Below are 23,547 nucleotides of genomic sequence, written 5' to 3'. Positions count from 1 at the left end.
CACAAGGTAAGCTGCGTATGTCACAAGCTGTATAGCTCTTACACAGGTCTGCCACTAATTGGAAATAAAAAGAAACTGATCCTTTCATGCAGACAGTTTGAAGAGCGCTATCAGAGGATATTTTACTTCCACCCTCCAACTGTCACTCAGTGCATATTTAATATTTATTAGTCACTCTGACATTAAAAACATGCCTATAACATAATTCTAGGTTTTACATTACTAAAATCAGTTACATAAAGGCCATGCATGGACCAATGATGATAATGTCATGAACCAAGGATTATAATTATTCCAATTCTGTACACCCAAAATTGAAAAGACCAGTACAAAAGGATGTTCACTAAAGATATAAAATACAGGAAATTAAAGGACTTTATGAATGCATATTGCTCCACTTCAAACCCAAAGAACCACAGAATCTACTCTGCAGTGACTAGAATGAGCATATGCAGAGCTCCTGTCAAACATACTCTTTTTTGATTACCTGTACAAGGATTCTTGGTCTTTGTGGTGAAGGAAAAGGGATGTTTTGCATAAAATGTGAAATGTGCCTGGAAAAAAATTTGAAATAAAGATCATAATTACTTTTCTAAAATGCTTTAGTCTCTAACAAATTTTAAATATCATTATATATCATTCCAGATCTGACAAAACCACTTACCTAAACTTTATGTTACATACATTAATTTAGTTAATGTAAATAAATGTACTCATCCCACTAAACTCCTAAAATGCACAATGTATCTCCCCATTAAGTGTTCATATTAATACACTCTATTATCACCAAAAAAATAAGAGTAACATAAATACAGTTTTTATGAAAGAAGCCAACTTTATTGTTTTGGTGAAGAAGATTGGCCCTGAGCCAACATCTGTGCCAATCTTCCTCTATTTTGTATGTGGGATGCCACCACAACATGGCTTAATGAGCCATGTGCAGGTCCATGCCCGAGATCCAAACCTGCAAACCCTGGGCCAGGAAAGCGGAGTGTGCAAACTTAACCACTACACCACTAGGCCAGCCCCAGAAGCTAATTTTTATTGCTTTGGTTATCAGTGCCAATATGAGGAGCAAATAATTGTGATATAATGAATTAAAACTAACATAGAGGGGCTGGCCCCATGGCTGAATGGTTAAGTTCGCGTGCTCTGCTTCGGTAGCCCAGAGTTTCGCCAGTTTGAATCCTGGGTGAGGACATGGCACCGCTCATAAGGCCATGCTGAGGCAGCATCCCACATGCCACAACTAGAAGGAGCCACAACTAAAGATACACAATTATGTACCAGAGGGGCTTCGGGGAGAAAAAGAAAAAAAAAAAAAAACTAATATAGAATTTAATCCTAATAATTAATTAATATTATTTAAATATTAATTTTATTAATATAGTTCTTTTACTACAACTTTGGACAAACCACTTACTCTCTTCATTCCTCTACCTATAAACAATGCTTCTTAAGTATCTCTAAAGTTTTGAGCTCTCAGGAGCCACTAAAATGCAAAGTACTACTTCAACTGAAAAAAAAATTGATGACATACAGATTTTATTTTCATAAACTATTCACAGAACCTTAATTTTTCAAAAAGGTTGCTAACTTGTCACTAACATTAAATTTTACTTCAATTAATTTTAAGTTAATCTAACAGCTGAAAGGTAAATCTAGAATTATGAACCATTAGACTGGCATTCCAGGAGCACAACAGGAAAGTCGAAACCGTATTTCTCTATCAAATTGTGTTAAGTCTATGCACAGTACTTTACTATTTTTTAAAGCTGATTTTTTTCTTTCTGAGGAAGATTAGCCCTGAGCTAACATCCACCGCCAATCCTCCTCTTTCTGCTGACGAAGATTTGCTCTGAGCTAACACCTGTGCCCGCCTTCCTCTATTTTTCATAGGTGGGATGCATGCCACAGCATGGCTTGATAAGCAGTATGTAGGTCCACGACCAGGATCCAAACCAGTGAACCCTGGACCACCAAAGCGGAGCACATTAAGCTAACCACTGCACCACTGGGTGGGTCCTTAAAGTTGATTTTTGAGCAGCATTATTTTAAAATCTACAGATAACTGCCCCCACCTTATCCACTAAACTAGTATGTTTCACTTATATTTTTTCTGCTATAATGTTAAATTTCTGAAACTGTATGAAAAACCTATGTTTACATGTACTATAATACGTTTCCACAAAGCTCCTGACACATCTTGGTTTATTAGTAGGGTATATAAATTATATACGACAATAAACAAAAGTCAATGTGTCACTACAAGTCAGAAAAGATGTGGTTTTAAAAAGACAGTGTCTCCATATTTATTTTTGTTGCTTACAAAAGACTTCCATGACAAAGGGAATTACAAATCAAAGGGAAGAGGTAGCCCGGCCAAATGGTTAAGTTTGTGCACTCTGATTCCACGGCCCAGGGTTTTGCCAGTTCAGATCCTGGGCACAGACGTGGCACCACCGTCAGGCCACGCTGAGGCAGCATCCCACATAGCACAACCAGAAGGACCTACAACTACAATATACAACTACGTACTGGGGGGGCCTTGGGAATGAAAAAAAAAAAAAGATTGGCGAGAGTTGTTAGCTCAGGTGACAATCTTTAAAAAAATCAAAGGGAAAACAGAATTTTGTCAAAGTTAAAACCAAAATCTCATTTTTAATATCAATTAACCTAACCTTATTGATTTCTACATCAGTTTAGAGATGTTTGATAGTTAGAACTTGAAATGACCATTTGTATGGTTGGAGTGTGTGTGTGTTTGCACGTGTGTGTGTGTGTCTGTGATCAATAGCTATTTTTCTCTTGGTTAACAGAGAATGAATAGGAAGAACACACACAATACAACATACATGAGTTCTTTCCTCAGTCCAACTCTCAAAAGATTATTATTTGGTCATCCTCACCACCACTCCTCAATTTTAAATTTGCAGTCAATGATTCAGGTGGAAACGGAGTAAGTTAAAAAAGTAGGTGACTATGACTCTCCTCTCAACTTTGCTGCTTAAAGTCAGGAAAACAATCAAATGTATATATATATATAATATACACACATCCCGTTTTCCCACCAGACATCTCTCTAATCACGACACATACTTTTCAATGGGAAGAGGATGTGGTCCAGACACGGAAAGTTTGTAGATAAACATGAGAAATTTCCTAAAAGCTTCAAAGAAAGGCCAGTGTGAGAGTAAACAAATGCATTTGTTTGAATTGATGGATTTGGAGACCACTTTTCTCTCCACAGGTGTCAACAGGCCCAGCTGCAGAAGCTGTTTCTCTGTTAGAAGTTCCCGAGAGTAAGGTTCATAAAACTGGATGGCAGCTCCATACACCTACAGATTAACAGAATTCTGTTATAAGATTTGAGTTTGTTTTAAAAAATTAACTTATCTTTTTCTCTTATTCCATAAGAAATATTTGCTTAGAGTGCATATGACAGATGAATGAAAAGAAAAATCTCGAACCCTCCTGATGGATATATAAAAGGGTGCGGCTGCTGTGAAAAAACACAGTTTGGTGGCTCCTCCAAAAGATAAACAAAGAATTACCATATGACCCAGCAATTCCACTCCTAGGTATATATTCGAAAGAACTGAAAGCAGGGACTCAAACACATACTTGTCCATCAATGTTCATAGAAACATTATTCACAATAGCCAAAAGGTGGAAACAACCCAAATGTCCATCAACAGATGAATGGACAAACAAAATGTGGCGTATACATGCAGTGGAATGTTACTCATCCTTTAAAAGGAATGAAATTCTGATACATACTGCAACATGGATGAACCCTGAAAACATTATGCTAAATGAAATAAGCCAGACACAAAAGAACAAATATTATAAGATTCCACTTATATGAACTACCTCGAATAGGCAAATTCAGAGAAAGAAAATAGAAAGAAGTTACCAGGGACTTGGGGTAGGGGTGAGGAAAGCTTCTGTTTAAGGTGATGAAAAAGTTCTGGAAATAGATAGTGATACTTTTATAAATCTTTTAACTATTTAATCACTATATATAGATAGATACAAACAACACTCTTAGATATAATTATTTCAAAGTGATCTCAGAGGTTTTTAACAAGCAATGTGACAAAAGCATCTCAATGAGGCCTTGTTGTTCTCTGCCGGTTAACGTAAATTTGGTAATTTGATATTTCAAGACCTTAAATTTTTCATTTCTATGTATTGCTTTCAATGAGAAAAACTGTAAATGATTATTAAGCTAAAGAGTCAGTCTAGTTGTAAGCAATCCAGTTAACAGTCTGGGCTTCCATTCAGGGACCATTCAGTTGACCATATTCGAGACACTGTGCTGGATACTTAACCTTCACTGCTTTAATACAGTGGTGGTGAACTTGTAGCCCGGAGAATGAGACCACAGATGTATTTTGCTTGATTCACAACAGTCAGCTTTAGTTAGTCATACTTTTCAATAAAATTGACTATTTTAGCAAATCTCCTAAAAAAGTTCTCAGTTTCTAAATTTGTAAGATACCTGTAGTTTTACTTTCTATTCCATAATACTGTTTATTTTTGCCATCCCTTTTTTATCTTAAATTATCACTCTATGTCATTATTACTGCTTTATACACGTTTTCAATTTTTGGCTATTACAAACAAAGCAAATACATGTCTTCTGGAGGATATCTATACTCATTTCTCTTGGGATATGCTCAGGAGTATAACTGCTGGGCCACAGGGTTGTTTCTTTTCCTTGCTGATACTGTACAAGTTCTTTATATATTCTGGATACAAGACCCTTGATGAATACATATATCGCATTATTTTCTCCCAGCCTGTGGCCTGCTTTTCCACCTTCTTAGTGGTATCTTTGAATGAAGAGATGTTCTTAACTCCAATGAGGTCCTATTAGTCATCTCTTCTTTTATGGCTAGTGCTTTCTGCATGCTGTTTCAACTATCTTTGCTTATTCCTTCCATTTTAATATATTATTTGTGTTCTGATCCTCACTGTTGTTCTTTGAGAAATTAGCCATCAACCTAATAGTTGCTGCTTTGAAAGTAAACAAGTCTTTTCTCTCTGGTTGTTTTTAGCCTTTGGTATTCCACGATTTCACTCTAATATGAAAAGATGAGGTTTTGTATTTTTTTTTTTTTTTCTGCTGAAGGTTCAGAGAGTATCTTTCATCTGAAGACTCAATTTTTCATCAACCCTGGAAAACTCTCAACCAACCATTAGCTCTTAAAATGCTGCCTCTTCCTTTTCTAGTCTCCCCTCTGGAATTCATTAAATATCTATTGGTCCTTCTGATTCTATCCTCTATGTTTTAAAAATCCTTCTATAATTTCTGTGCTACATTTAAGGTAACCTATCTTCCACTTCATTAATTCTCACTTCATGTATGTCTTCTTACTGCTGTTTAAATACCCTTCGTTGAATTTTTAATTTTAAGGACCATATTTTTCATTTCTGGACATTTTATTCTTTTTCTGTCTACTCATTTTTCAAAATATCCTATTTTCCTTGATGTTTTGAGTCCCTCTATTAGGTCTTGAATCATTCCAATTATATATTCAATTTATACTATCTTTCATATTGTCATTCTATCATTTCAATATCTTGAGGGTCTAATCCAGCTTTGTACTGTGTCTTGTTGATTTTTCCTATGGTACCTATATCTTCTAACTTTTACTATAATCTCATCTTGAGGCCTGGGTTTTAGGGGTGTCTCTCCAGAGAGACTTTATATTTGTTTCTGTACAAGCTCCAGGGATATCAGCATCTTGATACCAATTTTCATGTTGCCTTCTCACCTTGGGCATTACAGTACAAATTTAAACTAAAATGTACTGTGCCCAAATAATCCCAACAGTCAAATAAAACTTATATTAACCATTTTATGGGATAACATCATGAACAAAATAGGTTTAATGATAGAGGAAAAAACATACCTTTTCAGCAGAAGAACCTGTCAGAACAAAAGTTGAAAAAACTGGAAGTGGGTATTTGGTTTGGGGATCCCAACATTCAATAGTAGCTCCCATAGGAAGGCAGAAGAGAGGTACAGATTCTGAGAGTGGAAATGACTCATAGTCATCTTCTGGATATCTAAAAATTAAACCTTTTGGAGAGAGGAGACAATGATAAATTTTTTTAAAATAGTTACTTTTCCATAAATTATATGTGATACATATTAACAGGATATCTTACTAGCAAATTTCATGGAAACATTTATGTGTAAAATTTCAAAATCCATTTCTCTTGCCATATCAGAAATCAAATTAATAAATTTACTCTTTAGTTTTTACCCATGGACTTAAGGTCATTGTAACAGTAAAATGTATTAAATATACTAGTTAAAACTCTATTCAACAGGATCACCAATCTTAATGCATTTTCTCCTACATACTGCCGACACTTTATAGAAAATGGTAAGAAACATACAGGAAAATTTATCAACTATTTCAGTTAGTTTTCTGTAAAAAGTTCAGGGAGGAGACAAATGTCATAAAATAATCCCAAGACAACAGAAATTATCACATCCCCTAAACTCATCTTAAGGGAAGCAGTGTAAAAGGCATGCAACATGAAAAGTAAATGAGACAGAAACACTTGGGACTGAGTACGGAGTATGTGAGACCAAGAAGAAGGAGCAGGGGCACTCTGAGAAGCATAACAAAGCCCCTCAGAATAAAGTAGCTACATGGCATCAGTTCATTAGCCTCTGATGTCTCTAAGATGCAGACCACCTCTAAGTTAAAACACTTGAAAATCAGTAGCAGAATTCTGAGTCCAAATTCAGTCTCCAAAACTCTGTATTCTAAAATATGTGGTATATCAAATACCTGAATACTTTCACAAAGCTTGTTTCTTTATAAGTTTTTTTTTAAGTGACACTTTCTACCCAACAACAACAAAAAAATTTAGGAAATCACATACAATCAACACATTATAGCAGTATTAACAATATCACATTTTAAAATGATACTGAAATCTATAACTGTTAGTTGCTGCCTTTATTTTTACATTATAAGTTAAATGGTCTGATTCATTAGTATGAATGTCTTCATGAGGACAAATAAGATTTTTCAGATATGGATTTGCTTGACTTCCCTTAAGTAAAACTTTACTCCAAAAATTGTGCATGATCAAAAAGTAATTTGACACTGCTTCTTTTCACAAAGAAGTATCCAGTATCTCTTCTATTTACAACTGGAGCATACCTGTATTTTCAGTTTTTATCCCACAATACCAGTGGGATGAAGAGGTCACACTTAAATCTTTACAGCCCTTGACACTTTACTGTGGAGTAAGAATGTGGCGATAGATTTCTCAAACACGTCATGGCAGAAAAGTTTCTCAGGCCCTCCTCTCCTCCATATAGCTGATTCTTTGCAACAAGGGACAAAGGAAGCAAGTCCACCTTTCATGGCAAGTAACATGTGGTTTCAAATCAGACACACAGAGATAAGAGAAGGAAATATAAGAAGTAAAGATGCAGTTTGACACCTTTCTGATTGCCAAAATATAAAAGGTCAGAGAGTAAGCAGTTTTCCAATGAATTGTTAAACCTATTAGTACAGACTAAAAGCTTGAATGCTTATTCACAAACGCTTGCTGGAATGAAAGTTTCTATTTAATTAACAACATGTTTTTGTGTGTGGAGGGGGTAATATCAACATGTCCTCTAATATGTACTGTGTATTTAAGAATACATAGAATACAAAGAATACTTAGGCCTTTACATACTAAAATTAAGATAATCAATTGATGAACAGATCAATTCCACAAACTACGTAAGGGAGCACACACTGTCTCTTCTAACCAATGTTAATGTGCAACAATAACTACAGTAAAAGACTTTTTAAATTTACTTACCAGCTTTATATGCTATTGCATTAGAAGCAGGCACAGACTTCTTATAACACAGAAACACACTGGAACCCCACTGTAAAATATAAATTAGGTTTAAAAAAGACAAAAGAGTGAAAATAAATGGATTTTGTGGAATGTCTTCTAAATATTCTAACTATTTATTCAGGGAAGTCTATTTAAAACATATGTTTATCAAACAGACTATAGAGTATAAAATACAGCAAAAGAGAAAGTTGAGAATACTAACAGAAAAGAAAGGAGTAAAAAAACACTGCCACAAAAATTAAAGTGACGTGAAGGCAGTTTTGAAAAGTTTAGAATTCTGTAATCACCCAGAGACTGCACATCTGAAAGACTCAGCACAAAGCAGAGTCAGCACTGGAGCCCAAAGCAGGGAAGACGGGGGTCACAGGGGTGCCAGGAGGCCATCACCTCTAGAGGCAAGCCTGTCTCAACAACAGCCACAGGGCATTAGCCACTGCTGCCTAGTCCACATTTAACCCACTATTAGTTTGATCTAAAGATAGTTTTCAAAGTAAATCTGACTCAATAGTAAACTTTAGTCTCATAAAACGATAAATCAGGGGCTGGCCCTGTGGCCAAGTGGTTAAGTTCACACACTCCGCTTCCGCCAACCCAGGGTTTCGCAGGTTCGGATCCTGGATGCGGACATGGCACCACTCATCAAGCCATGCTGAAGCAGCGTCCCACATGCCACAACTAGAAGGACCCACAACTAAAAATACACAACTACGTACTGGGGGGCTTTGGGAGAAAAAGGAAAAATAAAATCTTTAAAAAAAAAAACCTATAAATCAAATGTCTATGTTTAACTTTCTTCACTAGAGCCTTTTTAAAAAACAGTATGTAAAACTATAATATTCAAAATAAATAAATATAAAGGGAGTCCTCACCCAGTCTCCCTGCAGTTGCCCTTGAAGACACCACTGAAACCCAAAAGCTAATAAAATCTCTATATTAGTGTAATGTAGGCGATATTAGCACGTATCCCGCCCCCCAAAATAATCCCTGACTTTAAGTATCTATTTTTTGGATGAAATTATTGTAAAGTATCAGATAGCTATTATGAATCATAAAAATTAGAGAGCTAAAAATAATAAAACAATCATGAAAATATAAACTGAGAGTAAATTAGACAAGCAATAATAAACAGGATTCCAAAAATTATTATTTTTTTTGGTTTTCATATGAAACAACTTTATTCTTACCATTCCACAATTTAAGTTTTTGTCAACTTTGCAGAAAGTATGAGGAGGGGTTTCTCCTTTACTGGTTACAATAACACAGATATCAGTTACAGCCAAGGAATTTTGGGGCCGAACCGGAGGAGCCCTTCGGTAAGTGATAAAGATTCTCTGTGAAGTAGTTGAACTATTGTTGACATTGGCACAGCGACCATAGGGTGTGGCTTGGATCACTTCACATCCTGGAATAAGCCTTTCTTTCCCTTCATATAAAACTCTGCATGGCAAGGAAAGGAGAAATAAACAGATAAGTAAACACATTTCAGGTTAATGCTGGCTTTCTTCCCGGGAAAAGAAAAGAAAAACCTCTGATGTCCCCTATTCTTTCCCAAATCTTAATTGCAAACCAAAATTAAAATTATTACCCTAGGAATTATAAACGTCTTAAGTACTATTTCTCAACAGGTAGGATATAATTTTAAGAAATGTAAATAGCATCAAACAACGTGATTTTTTACTGCTTACTACAAGAAACATATGAAACAAGGGGCAACACCACAAACATCCTCAGATCAATTCCAAGAAGTTTGAATCAAATTTTTCACAAAGTTTTCCTGCATAATCCCTGTCAAAATTTTACCTTTAAATATCGTTTGGCTGAAATTACTAAACATTATTTAAAGAAATTACAGACGAGCTAATAAAAAGACATCTCATGAATGAAAAGACTTAATATTGGTAAGATATCAACATTCCCCAAATAGATTTACAGAGTCGACATAATTCCTATCTTAACCCTAGCTGCCTTTTTTTGTAAAAATTGGCAACATAATCCTAAAGTTCATATGCAGATGTAAGGCACCGATAGCCAAAGCAATCTGGAAAAAAAAAAGCACAAAGTTGGAGGACTCACCCCTCCCCAGTTCAAAACTTATACAAATCTAGTCATCAGTACAGTGTGGCAGTGGCATAAGAATAAACATATAGATGAATGGAATAGCACAGACAGCTACAATTAAACCTGTACGTTTACAGTCAATTGATTTTGACAAGAGTGCCAAGACAATTCAATGGGGAAAGAATAGTCTTTTGAACAAATGGTGCTGGGACAACAACATCCAAATGCAAAAGAACAAAGTTGGACCCCTTGCTTACACTAAACACCAGAAAACTCAAAATGAATCAAACAGTTAAATGTAAGAGCTAAAACTATAGAACTGTTTAAAAAAAACATAAGAATAAATCTTTGTGAACTTGGGGTAGACAAACCCTTCTTATATATGACATCAAAAGCATAAGCGACAAAAGAAAAACAGATAAACTACACTTCATCAAAATTAAAAACTTTTATGCTACAAGAGATACCATCAAGAAAGTGAAAACATAACCCACAGAATGTGAGAAGATATTTGTAAATCACATATCTAATTAGGGAATCCTTTCCAGAATATGTAAAGAACTCTTACAACTCAATATAAGAAGATAAATAACACAATTTTTAAAAGAGCACAGGGCTGGTAAAGGAGGTATGGGAATTCTCTGTACTATCCTTATAACTTTTCTGTAAAACTAAAATTATTTTAAAATAAATATCTTTTTTTTTTTTTAAGTGGGCAAAGAACCTAAAAAGACATTTGTCCAAAGAAGATATACAAATGGCCAAAAGCACATGAAAAAATACTCAACATATTAGTCATTAGGGAATTGCAAATCAAAACCACAATGAGATATCATTTCACATCCCCTGGGATGGCTATAATCAAAAGGCAGATAATAAACAACTGCTGGTGAGGGTGAAGAGAAATTGGAATCCTCATGCATTGCTGGTGGAAATCAACCGCTTTGGAAAACAGCTTGACAGTTCCTCAAACGGTTAAACACAGAGTTTCCATATGACCCAGCAATTCTACTCCTAGGTATATACCAAAGAGAAATGAAAACATACATCTACACAAACACTGGCATGCAAAAGCTCATAATAGCATTATTCATCATAGCCAAAGAGGTGAAGCAATCAAATGTCCATCAACTAATGAATGGATATATAGAATGTGGTACAACCATATAAGAGAATATTGTTCAGCAATAAAAAGGAATGAAGTACATGGTACAACATGGATGAACCTTGTAAACATGTTAAGTGAAAGAAGCCAGACAAAAAAAAAGAGCACATATTATATGATTCATGAAATGCCCAGAATAGGCATTATCTACAAAGAAAGAAAGCTGTAAAAAAAGAATGAGAAAGATCTCCATGTTCAGATATGGAATGATTCCCAGGATACACTGTTAGGTGAAAGAAGCAAAATGTAAAATAGTGTATATAGTATCTACATTTTGTTTAAGAGAAAGAAATAAAAATACACTTACATATGTTTATTTTTGTAAAAACACACAGTGAAAGGATAAATCAAGAACTACCTAACAGGAGGAGAGGGCAAAAAGTATGGAGGAAGAAACAGAGAAAACAGAGACTAAAGCAATACTTCTCTAAATTTATCTTTTTACTTGTTTTGAACTATGACAATATTTTCCACATTGAATTTTTTTAAACAAATGAAACACAAATAGAAACAGATAAACCTAAGTGCATTGCAAATTGGTAGCAGAACCATACAGAAAAACTATTTTGGGGCTGGCCCGGTGGCGCAGTGGTTAAGTTTGCACATTCTGCTTCTTGGCGGCCCGGGGTTCGCTGGTTAGGATCCTGGGTGCAGACATGGCACCTCTCAAGCCATGCTGTGGTAGGTGTCCCACATATAAAGTAAAGGAAGGTGGGCACAGATGTTAGCTCAGGGCCAGTCTTCCTCAGCAAAAAGAGCAGGATTGGCAGTAGTTAGCTCAGGGGCTAATCTTCCTCAAAAAAAAAAAAAGAAAAGAAAAACTATTTCATATAATTTTTTAACATAGTACTCTGTAAATGCTTAATGGATTGTATTCTAAGGACAAGGAACTCAGTAAACAAGTTTATCACTGGTAGTAATACTGATATTGTAACTTTGAGATTACTTTATGCAGATAAGATAAAGCAATAAGTAACATTTATAATTTAGGAAACAAGATTTCCAGTGTAAGAGAAACAAGACACAACTCAAAATGAGTTAAGAAAAATTTCTTTAATGTTAATTTGATCTCGAAATATTAATATGAACTCATGATTTTAAAATATATATTTATATATATATTTATATAAAATAGACATCTCAGTAACGATGACTACACATAGCTCCAGATTTTGACTGGCATAGCAGTCATCTTGAAATGACTCTCACTCGGCAAATTTGGGACAATCTGAGCAAACGGAATAAGGATTGTAATAGGCTTTCATCACACAGAATAAATTAAAATCCACAGTTCCCCAATTATACACAAAACAATAAAAAAAAGCGGGGCCAGCCAAGTGGCACAGCAGTTAAGTGAGCACGTTCCACTTCAGCAGCCCGGGGTTCACCAGTTCAAATCCCGGGTGCAGACATGGCACCACTTATCAAGCCATGCTGTGGCAGGCATCCCACATATAAAGTGGAGGAAGACGGGCACGGATGTGCGCTCAGGGCCAGTCTTTCTCAGCAAAAAGAGGAGGATTGGCAGCAGATATTAGCTCAGGCTAATCTTCCTCAAAAAAAAAAATGCACAGAGAGAGAATAGAAAAGCTCTTCATTATAGAAAAATGCCAGTTGAAAAATGTATTCTTTAAATGGTAGACTTAGAAAAGTCTCATTTTACATGCCCCAATTAAGATCTAATTCAGGCAATGATAGATGAATGCTAAAAAACAGTAAGTGAAACGGTGAGAGGGAACAAGACATTTAAACAATGCCCATGACTTGACAAATTACTTAAATAACAGAGAAAATAAAATGCCTTTACAAAAGACATCTGAAGATTACCATCTTAACTGAGTGACTGAACTTAGCATCACTAATCATGGGACAATTTGACACAACATGCTTTCCTGATACTAGCAATACTTGCCAAAAACAGTTATTCTTGCCAAAAATAGTTAACATAAATTTAATCCAGACTTTAAACCTAACATCCAGTTTACAGGAAATAATGACAATAAAAGAACAAGTTAAATGACATAATGAGGAAATAATCAGATAAACCTAGAGTGTGGGGTATTCTACAAGACAACTGGCCTAGACTCTTCAAAATGTCAATACAGCATAGGAATAGTCCTATAGCATAGGACTGTTCTGGATAAAAAGACCAAAGAGGCATAAGTAATGCAATGAGTAAATCATGACAGGATTCTGGATTTATTTATTTTTTTAAAAAAAAGGTATAAAAAGCATTCTTGAGACAACTGCGAATGTCTGGATAGGGAACAGGTACTGAAAGATACGAGGAAGTTACTAATTCTCTATATACCCTGTTATACAAGAGCATGTCTTACGGGATGCATGTGAAGTATTCATATGAGAACTAGCGTGATATCTCAAGCCTCCTTTCAAACAGTTTAGCAAAAATATGGAAAAATGTTAACTTGTTGAATCCAGGTAGAAAGTATATTGTTCATTATACTAAAGCCTATTGTTCAGAAGGAAAAAATACTGATGTTTATTATAATATTTTATCTTTTCTATAAGTTTGAAAATTTTCAAAAAACAAGTGTTGGAGGAAAAACTCATTTGAAAGTCAATGAATCAGATAAATAGAAGATAAGAACTTTGTAGTCTATCATTCTTTATCTTAATAAACACATCTGACATATAAGATAATATACTGTCCTGTTTAAATTATACTTTATAGAGTATTTGACATTATGAGGGAATAACAGATCTCACTTTAATTAACATCTTTTCCAGAAAAAAAAACTACTATTTTTATAAATATCTCAGTTTATTAAACAATTAAAAAGGTCAAAAATTTGACAAGAGTGTTTCATATTTAGTTGGATGAGACAGGTGCCTGTCTTTACAGTGACTAGTGAGTTTTCCAAGCTTCACTAGTGTGCTTAATTGGGAGGGAAGTGGGGAGGACAGGCCAACACGTTTAAGTCACCACATATTAACAATTATCTGACCTGGAGAAAAGCATTTACCACTATGATTAGCCAAAAGAGCCACACAGTCTAGCAGACCTGGATATGTAAACTAGCATAACAGAAATTAGAAGCCTTAGGGAAGTGCAAGATGTTTAAGAAAGGGCCACTTGCAGTCTGAAAGCAACTAAGTATAGTATCTAACTTATCATTTTATTTTTAAGTTGTGCCCCTGAACCACAAGCAACAACAGTCTTTCAGAGATTCACATCCTTTCAATCACGACTGTATGGTACGGGAGGTTGTGGGGGAGGATGTGAAAAGATGGCCTTTAGGGGCCGGCCCCGTGGCCGAGTGGTTGAGTCTGAGCGCTCCACTGCAGGCGGCCCAGTGTTTCGTCGGTTCGAATCCTGGGCACGGACATGGCACCGCTCATCGAGCCATGCTGAGGTGGCGTCCCACATGCCACAACTAGTAGGACCCACAACTAAGAATATACAACTATGTACTGGGGGGCTTTGGGGAGGAAAAAGAAAAAAAAAAAAAATGACGGCCTTTAAAGAGTAGCTAACAGAGGGAACAGTGAGGGCTGGAACACAAGATAACTCCCTGGCTGGTTTCCCTTCAACTGACATGGATATTACCAAAATTTTATCTTATACTCATCCTCCTATGGATATTACCTTTCTTCTTAAGAAAATCATAGAGAAAATAAAAAGAACTGACAGTAAAAACATTACATGTGCTGAATCACTCCACTACAACCAATAATTTGTGTTCACACTCATTTTCACCTCATTTCCCCCTCTCAAAGGGAAAGTTCCTCACTTTAAAGACTAATCCAGTCACCCCTGCTGTTGACATTACCCCTTCAATCTGTTTCATAATTTTATTCTATCAAATATCTCCTCCTATTTCTATATTTTCACTCTTCCTTCTCCACTCGTTTCTTTCTTTCAATATAAAGATGTTCAAGGTTATCCTCTGGGAGAAAGGTTAAAAAACAGCCCTGTCTCTGTATCCCCTCACCCCATAAGTATCCTAAACCACTGCTTCTGGAGATTTTGTGGAAATATAGATTCCAGATCAGTAGGTCTGGGGTAACGCCTGAGATTCTGAATTTCTAACATGTTCCCAGGCCTTACGGACAACATTGGTCCATGGAACACACCTTGAATAGCAAAGCACATAACTATCTTCTCTTTCTCCTAAAGTCAAGCTTTCAAAAAGAAGCCTCTATTATTCCAATAGCCAATCACTTCACAACCCTTTCTAACCTGGTTCCTTGTTCAATGATCCTACAAAGTAGATTGACCACCGTCCTAACCGTATTGACTTGAAGGAAAATCACAGAAGCTAAACAAGGCGGACAACACTAAAGGAGTTAAATAGGTGCTGCATAAAGGTCACATAAGAGAAGAACAAATCATCCCTTGGCTTTGGAAATTTGAACATAATGAGGACCTTACGACAATCTCACCAGAGCTCTGCTGTAACAGTGGAGGTGGTGATGAGCATAACAAGTGGTGGTCAAATGCAGCAGCTCACTATCTTTCTTAGTGTCTGAACAACTATCAATAGAGCAATCAGAAACCAATTCTTTAAAAAAAAAAAGAACAAAAAAAACTTCATGGGACAACCAGGGAAACTTGGATATATGATGATACTAAGGAATTGATCATTTTTCTGGTGATACGATGGTTACACTAAAAGAAAGAGATTCAACATAAAAAAATCAATCACTGTAATATATCACATTAACAGAATGAAGGAAAAGTCCACATGATCAACTCAATTAATAAAGAAAAGGTGGCCGGCCTGGTGGCACAGCGGTTAAGTTCACACGTTCCGCTTCTCAGCAGCCCAGGGTTCTCGGATTCAGATCCCAGGTGTGGACATGGCACTGTTTGGCACACCATGCTGTGGTAGGTGTCCCACATATAAAGTAGAGGAAGATGGGCATGGATGTTTGCTCAGGGCCGGTCTTCCATAGCAAAAAGAGGAGTATTGGCAGTAGTTAGCTCAGGGCTAATCTTCCTCAAAAAAAATGAAATAAAATAAAGAAAAGGCATTTGATAAAATCCAACACACTTTCATGAGAAAAATCTACCATAAAACAAGGAATAGAAGGGACCTTCCTTAACATGATAAATGGCATTTATGAAAAACCCACAGCTAACATCATAACTCAATGGTGAAACATTGAAAGATCAGGAATGAGACAAGGATGCCTGCTTTCACCACTGCTACCCAACACTGTACTCTCGTTCCAGCCAGAGCAATAAGACAAGGAGGGCACACAGAGTAAACTGCAAAGGAAGGAGTAAAACTCTATTTCCAGACTACATAATCCCATATATTTAAAACCCCAAAATTCCACAAGAAAGCTATTAGAGGGAAGTGGGGGTGAGCGAAAGGGGTAAAGGGGCACATATGTATGGTGAAGGATAAAAACTAGACTATTGGTGGTGAGCACGATGCAGTCTATGTGGAAACTGACACATACAATGTACACCTGAAATTACACAATGTTATAAACCAACATGACCTCAATAAAATTTAAAAAAAAGAAAAGAAAGCTATTAGAGCTAACAAATTCAGCAAAGTTGCGGAGTACAAGATTAAGACATAAAGTTAAAATTCCGCTGTGTTGCTATACATCACTAACAAACAATCCGAAAAAGAAATTAAGAAAAGAACCCCATTTATAATAGAATCTAAAAGAATAAAATACTTAGGAATAAAATTAATCAAGGAGGTGAAATACATATACATTAAAAACCATAAAACACTGCTGAAAGAAATTAAAGACGACCTAAATAAATGGAAAGACATCTCATGTTCATAGGTTGGGAGACTTAAATATTGTAAAGATGACAATATTCCCCAAACTGATCTACAGATTGAAAGCAACCCCCATCAAAATTTCAACTGTATGTTTTGCATAAATGGACAAGCTGATCCCAAATATTTCCCAAGACGCTCTCAAGTACCTATAATACATTTTTACTGACTGATGATAATTACAATAAACAGAACAGCTTAATATATGACATGTATACAAGATAAAGTATTACAGGTATTCTAAAAAGCACATCTTATTTACAGAAGAGTCAATACAGACATTTTTGGAACAAAAGCTTTTACAAAGAAGAATGTTCTTCATTGGCTGTGAACTAGATACTAAATACCTCATAACAATTACACTCCTTCTAAACTGTAAATACCCTCCTCCTGGCACCAAAGCCCACACAGCACAATCATGTTTTTTAAAACAGGAATGCTCCTTTGTTAAATGAGTTAAGAGCTTCGCAAAAACGCATCCCACAACCCAAGTAGCTCCTTAAAAATATACGTTTATTGTAACTTCTTGTTCTTTTATGTTTAATTAATAAGCTTATCTGCTAAGTAGGATAGAAACAGAATTACATTTCAAGCTCTAAAGCCTTCATTTCAAAATTCTTTTGAAAGGAAATGATCTAATGGTTCAAGTATGATGCAGAGAAATTCAGTAAGAGTGGATAGAGATATGTAGTATCTTACTATACTTGATCCTGAAGTAACAAATAGAACTACTGAGGATTTCAAATTTCTATTCCTATACACCTTAAATAAATTTTATTCTCTTCACTATAGCAAAAGAAAATAAGTCAGCGTACCCAACGTCGGTAAGGGGTGGTTTGTTTCTCCCTCTCTTATAACACAGGAAGAGTTCTGGGCTTTTCAGGCTTCCATAGTTCAAGTTTGCTTGGAGAGCTGACGGAGTGGCTTCAACACAGGTGTAACCTTCAGGTACTGTTTCCCCAGCTGATTTGTTAATAACTGCAATGTCTGTAATTGGAGCTTTAGGTCCAGTTGACTTAGTATCTAAACGATTTATTTCTTGATCCAAAAGAATAGATGTATCAGTAAGACCTGCCACGACAAAGTAGTCGGTCACTCTTGGCCCTTTGTCTGCTATCATGGTTGCTATAATGTTTCCTAGAAGAGGGGGGAAAAAAAGACATCAATTAAATAAAATACTTTATCCTGACTCACTAAAATTAAAATACTCCTCAGTTAACAGTGACCAACTAGCACACTTTTCCGTAGGATTTATAATCAAATTGTTGTCACTGTAGAAGAAGCCTGTTTCAGTGTCATCTTGTCAGCTTTTACCTCCTACAAGGTACAAGTTTACAGCACCAATTCATTTGTAAGACAACTATGATCATTTCAGGTGCCTAAGGCTCTGTTAAGAATAATCAAACTGTTGGAGGTGAGCTACTGTGCTTTCCTTTGAGCAAAATGCACTTAACGAACAATATTTGGACCATTTGAAAAATCATTCTTTTAAGTTAAAGAAATCTTAGAGCTAAGTTCACATTTAAACAAACAAACTGAGTTCATCATGAATTAGTCAAGGTCTAACAGAGAAAAACAAAGGTAATAGTAATAAATATGATCACACCAGTCTCTTACTAATTCAGTTAGGAGTCTATCCCTTATAATTAAGAAACTTTATAGAGACATCATGTAAACTAAGTTCAGGAATCATTAAATATTTCATATATAAATACCAGATAGAATATAAAAAACTAAAGCCAAAGAAGACAAAATTATATAAAATACACATTAACAGAGTTAGCTACTACAAATGAAGGTTGAGTCAAGATTTCCATTATGTTTACACTCAGTACCCCTAAAAACAAAATCAAGCTTCTGAGGTTTTAAGTATTTCCATGGATTTTAAGTGTTTTTTAAAAACAACTTTGCTGAGGTGTAATTTACATACAATAAAATGCACATATTTAAAGTGTACAAACTGGTAAGCTTTCACAAATGTATACACCTATGAAACCATTACCACAATCAAGATAGTGAACATATCCAACACCCAAAATTTTCCTATACCCTTCATTATCCGTCCTTCCCTCCCCAGGCAATGAATGATCTGCTTTCTGTCCTCATGGATTAGTTTCTAGAATTGATATAAACGAAATCATACAGATGTAGTCTTTTTTGTCTTAGCTTCTTTCACTTATAATTATTTTTTTATTGAGGTCATACTGGTTTATAAGGTGTAATTTCAGGTGTGCATTATTACATATCAGTTTCTGTATAGACTGCATTGTGCTCACCACCAATAGTCTAGTTTTTATCCTTCACCATACATATGTGCCCCTTTACCCTTTTGTCCTCCCCCTACCCGCTTCCGGTAATCACTAATTTGTTCTCTTTATCCACGTGCTTGTTTATATTCCACATGTGACACTCATCATAATTATTTTGAGATTCATCCATGTTGTTGTCTACATCAGTAAGTTCATTCCTTGTTATTCCTGAGTAGTATTCCACTGTTGAATATACCACAATATGTTTATCCATTCACCTATATTAACAGACATTTGGTTATTTTCAGTTTGGGCTATCACAAACAAACCTGTCATGAACACCCATGTACAAGCCATATGGACATATACTTTCATTTATTTAGGTAAATTCTTAACAAGGAATGGCTGAATTCCATACACCTGATAGGTGTATGTAGTTCTAAAAAACTGCCCAATAGTTTTCTAGAGCATATCATTTTACATTCCTACCATCAGTATGCGAGTTCTAGTTGTTTCATATCCTCTCCAACATTCTGTGAAGTCAGTCTTTTTAATTTAGATATTTTAATAAGACTAGAGTGATACTTAACTGTAGTTTTAATTTGCATCTTTCTAATGACTAGTGATGTTGACCATCTTTTCATACGCTTATTTTGCATCCATATATTTTCTCTGGTGAAGTATCTATTCAAATCTTTTGCCCATTTTTTAATTGGGTTGTTCGTTTACTCACTACTGAGTTTTGGAAGTTCTTTATGTATATTTTACAGACAAGTCATTTATCAGGCATATGCTTTGCAAATATTCTCTCTTAATCCATGGCTTGTTTTCTTATGCTCTTAATACTGCCTTCTGAAAAGCAGAAGTTTTTATTTTTGAGGCAGTCCAATTTATCAATCTGTTCTTTTACAGATCATGCTTGTGGTGTCATATTTAAAAAAATCATTGTCTAATCCAAGATCACAAAGGTTTTCTCTCATGATTTCTTCTAAAAGTTTTATAACTTTAGGTTTTACACTGAGATCTATGATGTATTCTTATTTAACTTTTGGATATGGTATGAGGTATGAATCAAGAGTCACTTTTTATGTATAGATATCCAATGTTTCCAGCACCACTGGTTGAAAAGACTATCTTTTCTCTAATGTATTGCCTTCGTATCTTTGTTCAAAAATGACTTACCCAATATGTGTATATTTACTTCTGAACTCTCTATTCTGTTCCATTGATCTATTTGTCTATATGTCAGTACCACATGGTTTTGATTACTATAGCTTTATAATGAATCTTGAAATCAGTCAGCGTTAGTCTTCAACTCTGTTCTTCCAAATTGTTTTTAAAAAGGTCCTCAGGATGGGTGACATCAGCAACATGGCACAGTCAGCTCACCTGGGACTCTCTCCCCTCCAAATTACAACCAAAAGGAGCAACTGCTTTCCAAACAAAAAAACTCCTAATAACAGAAATCGTCAGAGACCCACAGCAGACAAATGACAGAGGGCAGAGAGGCTGGAGCCTCACTCGGAGGAGCTGGGACGGGGTAAGAGAGAACTTTGCTCCCTCCCCTAGAGACTGGGATCGCTGCCATGGGTCAGGGAAGGAGAGGGGGAGGGGCCACACATCTGTGGATCGTCCAGGACTCCCACCGCCTGTGCAGCGGGAAGCCTCTAATGGGGAAAAGTTTCGCATAGGGGGACCCCATCAAGCCAAGGCCCTGGGAAACCAGAGAATGAAAACTGATCGGAGTCCAGGTCTGCAAACGAGAGAAAGTTCCCCTCCTTCCCCAACCTGCAATGCGAGCTGCCATCGCGCTGAAGGCGGAGGGCTCAGAACACATGGCTCTCGACCCCCATCTAGCAGCGACAGGCTGTAACTGCAACCAAATAATACTATCACGCGCAAAAACCGCTCCTCCACCACTCAACAATTTATAAAAGCTCCAGACCAAAAGGAAAACAATAAAAACACAGAATTATATCCTGAAGACTTGGAAATAGCTAAACTAAGTGACAACGAATTCAGAGTAGCTATCATCAAAACACTCAATGAGGTAAAGGGAAATATAGAGAAACAAGTCAACGAGTTCTGGAATTACTTCACAAAAGAGATTGAAACTACAAGAAGAATCAATCAGAAATACTACAGATGAAAAATACAATGGATCAGATAAAACAGAATACAGACTCCCTGAATGCCTGTGTAGACATCATAGAGGAGAAAATTAGCATAATCGAAGATAGACAGGCTGAATGGCTCCAGACAGAGGAAGAAAGAGAACTAAGAATTAAAAGAACTGAAGAAAATCTCCAAGAAATAGCTGACTCAGTGAGGAAATGCAACTTAAGAATAATCAGAATTCCTGAGGGCATGGAAAAGGAAAATGGAGCAGAAAGTGTGCTCAACGAAATAACAGAAGAGAACTTCCCAAATCTAGGGATTGAGAGAGAAATGTGTGTGGGGGAAGCTTTCAGATCTCCTAGATTTGTCAATGTAAAAAGACCGAATACAAGGCACATAGAAGTAAAAATGGCAAAAACGAATGACAAAGAAAGAACACTCAGGGCAGCAAGGCAGAAGAAAATAACCTACAAAGGAACCCTATCAGACTTTCAGCAGATTTCTCTACAGAAACCTTACAAGCTAGGAGAGATTAGAATGACATATTTAAAACTTTAAAGGATAAAAATCTTCAGCCAAGAATACTCTATCCAGCAAAAATATCTTTCAGATATGAGGGAGAAATTAAATCTTTTCCAGACAAACAAAAGCTAAGGGACTTCCTAGCCACAAGACCTTCACTAAAAGAAATACTCAAGAAGGCTCTCATACCTGAAAAAAGAAAAAAGGAGAGAAAGGGGTCACAAAACACAGAGTAGGGAGACAGATAGAATCAGAATAGGATAGCAAATATTAAACTACAGCATTATGATAAAGGGAAGGAAATCACCAAAGCAAAGACAATCTTATCACTCTAACCACAAACTCACAACACAAGTTGGAATAAGAGATGAAAATAACAATTTTGGAGGGGAGGAGGAAAGGGATTGAATCAGTCTAGGCTAAGGAAGTAAGAGACCACCAGAAAATGGACTATGTTATACACAAGATTCTGAATACAAACTTTAGGGTAGCCACTGAACTAAAAAGGAGAACAGAGACACAAAACATAAATAAGGAAAAATCTAAGAAACCCAGCATAAAAAATTGCAGAAGTCAATGGGTAGGCTAAAACACACAGGACGAGAAACAAAGGAAACACAGGAAAACCAGAAAACGAGTGACAGAATGACAGCATTAAGCCCTCATGCATCAATAATCACCCTCAATGTAAATGGACTCAACTCTCCAATAAAAAGACACAGAGTGGCAATATGAATTAAAGAACAAGATCCAACAATTTGTTGCCTCCAGGAAACACACCTCAGCTCCAAGGATAAACACAGGCTCAGAGTGAAGGGGTGGAAGACAATACTCCAAACTAATAATAAACTTCTAAGAAAGCAGGTGTCGCAATACCTATATCAGAGAAAACCAATTTCAAGATAAGGCAGGTAAAGAGAGACACAGAGGGCCAATATATAATGATCAAAGGGACACTTCATCAAGAAGAAATAATGGTTGTAAATATCTATGCACCCAACACAGGAGCACCAAAGTTCATAAAGCAACTATTAACAAACCTAAAAGAAGATATCAAAAAATAACACAATAATAGTAGGGGACCTCAACACCCCACTCACATCAATGGACAGATCATCCAGACATAAAATCAACAAGGAAACAGCGGAGTTCAAGGAAAAGCTAAAACAGTTGTACTTAATAGACATATATAGAACACTTCATCCAAAAACAGCAGAATACACATTCTTCTCAAGAGTGCATGGAACATTCTCAAGGATAGACCATATCTTGGGAAACAAGGTAAGCCTCTACAAATTTAAAAAAATTGAAATAATAACAAGCATCTTCTCCAATCATAATGCTATAAAGTTAGAAATTAATTACAAGAAAAAAGCTGAGAAAGGCACAAGGATGTGGAGACTAAACAATATGCTATTAACAAGCAATGGATCATTGAAGAAATTAAAGAAGAAATCAAAAAATACCTGGAGACAAATGAAAATGATAACATATCATACCAATTCATATGGGATACAGCAAAAGCTGTATGAAGAGGAAAATTCATCACAATACAGACACATCTTAACAAACAAGAAAAATCCCAAATAAGCAATCTTAAACTACACCTAAGTGAATTAGAGAAAGAAGAACAAAGAAAGCCCAAAGTCAGCAGAAGGAGAGAAATAATAAAAATCAGAGCAGAAATAAATGCTATTGAAACAAAAAAGGCAGTAGAAAGGATCAATGAAACAAAGAGCTGGTTCTTTGAGAAAATAAATAAAATTGACAAACCCTT

General features: G+C 35.9%; 1 protein-coding gene across 5 annotated transcripts in view; it reads right to left on the bottom strand.

The window, feature by feature from the left end:
- DENND4C (DENN domain containing 4C) overlaps nt 1–23,547 on the bottom strand; it is a 113,901-nt gene that overhangs the window by 60,429 nt on the left and 29,925 nt on the right. For 4 of the 5 annotated variants that reach the window (XM_046664821.1, XM_046664819.1, XM_046664816.1 and 1 more), the window contains exons 2-7: nt 17,697–18,018; nt 9,075–9,327; nt 7,849–7,918; nt 5,922–6,091; nt 3,100–3,338; nt 488–554 (exon numbers count right to left, since the gene is read on the bottom strand). In XM_046664821.1, the coding sequence (XP_046520777.1) occupies nt 488–554; nt 3,100–3,338; nt 5,922–6,091; nt 7,849–7,918; nt 9,075–9,327; nt 17,697–18,001 (1,104 nt within the window). In that variant the 5' untranslated portion in view covers nt 18,002–18,018. Of the gene's footprint in view, nt 1–487; nt 555–3,099; nt 3,339–5,921; nt 6,092–7,193; nt 7,313–7,848; nt 7,919–9,074; nt 9,328–17,696; nt 18,019–23,547 lie in introns of those variants that run through there. The other variant, XM_046664820.1, reaches the window with a different exon arrangement.

Source organism: Equus quagga, chromosome 6 (genome assembly GCF_021613505.1).
Source record: "Equus quagga isolate Etosha38 chromosome 6, UCLA_HA_Equagga_1.0, whole genome shotgun sequence".
Classification (NCBI taxonomy): domain Eukaryota; kingdom Metazoa; phylum Chordata; class Mammalia; order Perissodactyla; family Equidae; genus Equus; species Equus quagga.
This window is presented reverse-complemented; position numbering and strand designations above follow the sequence as displayed.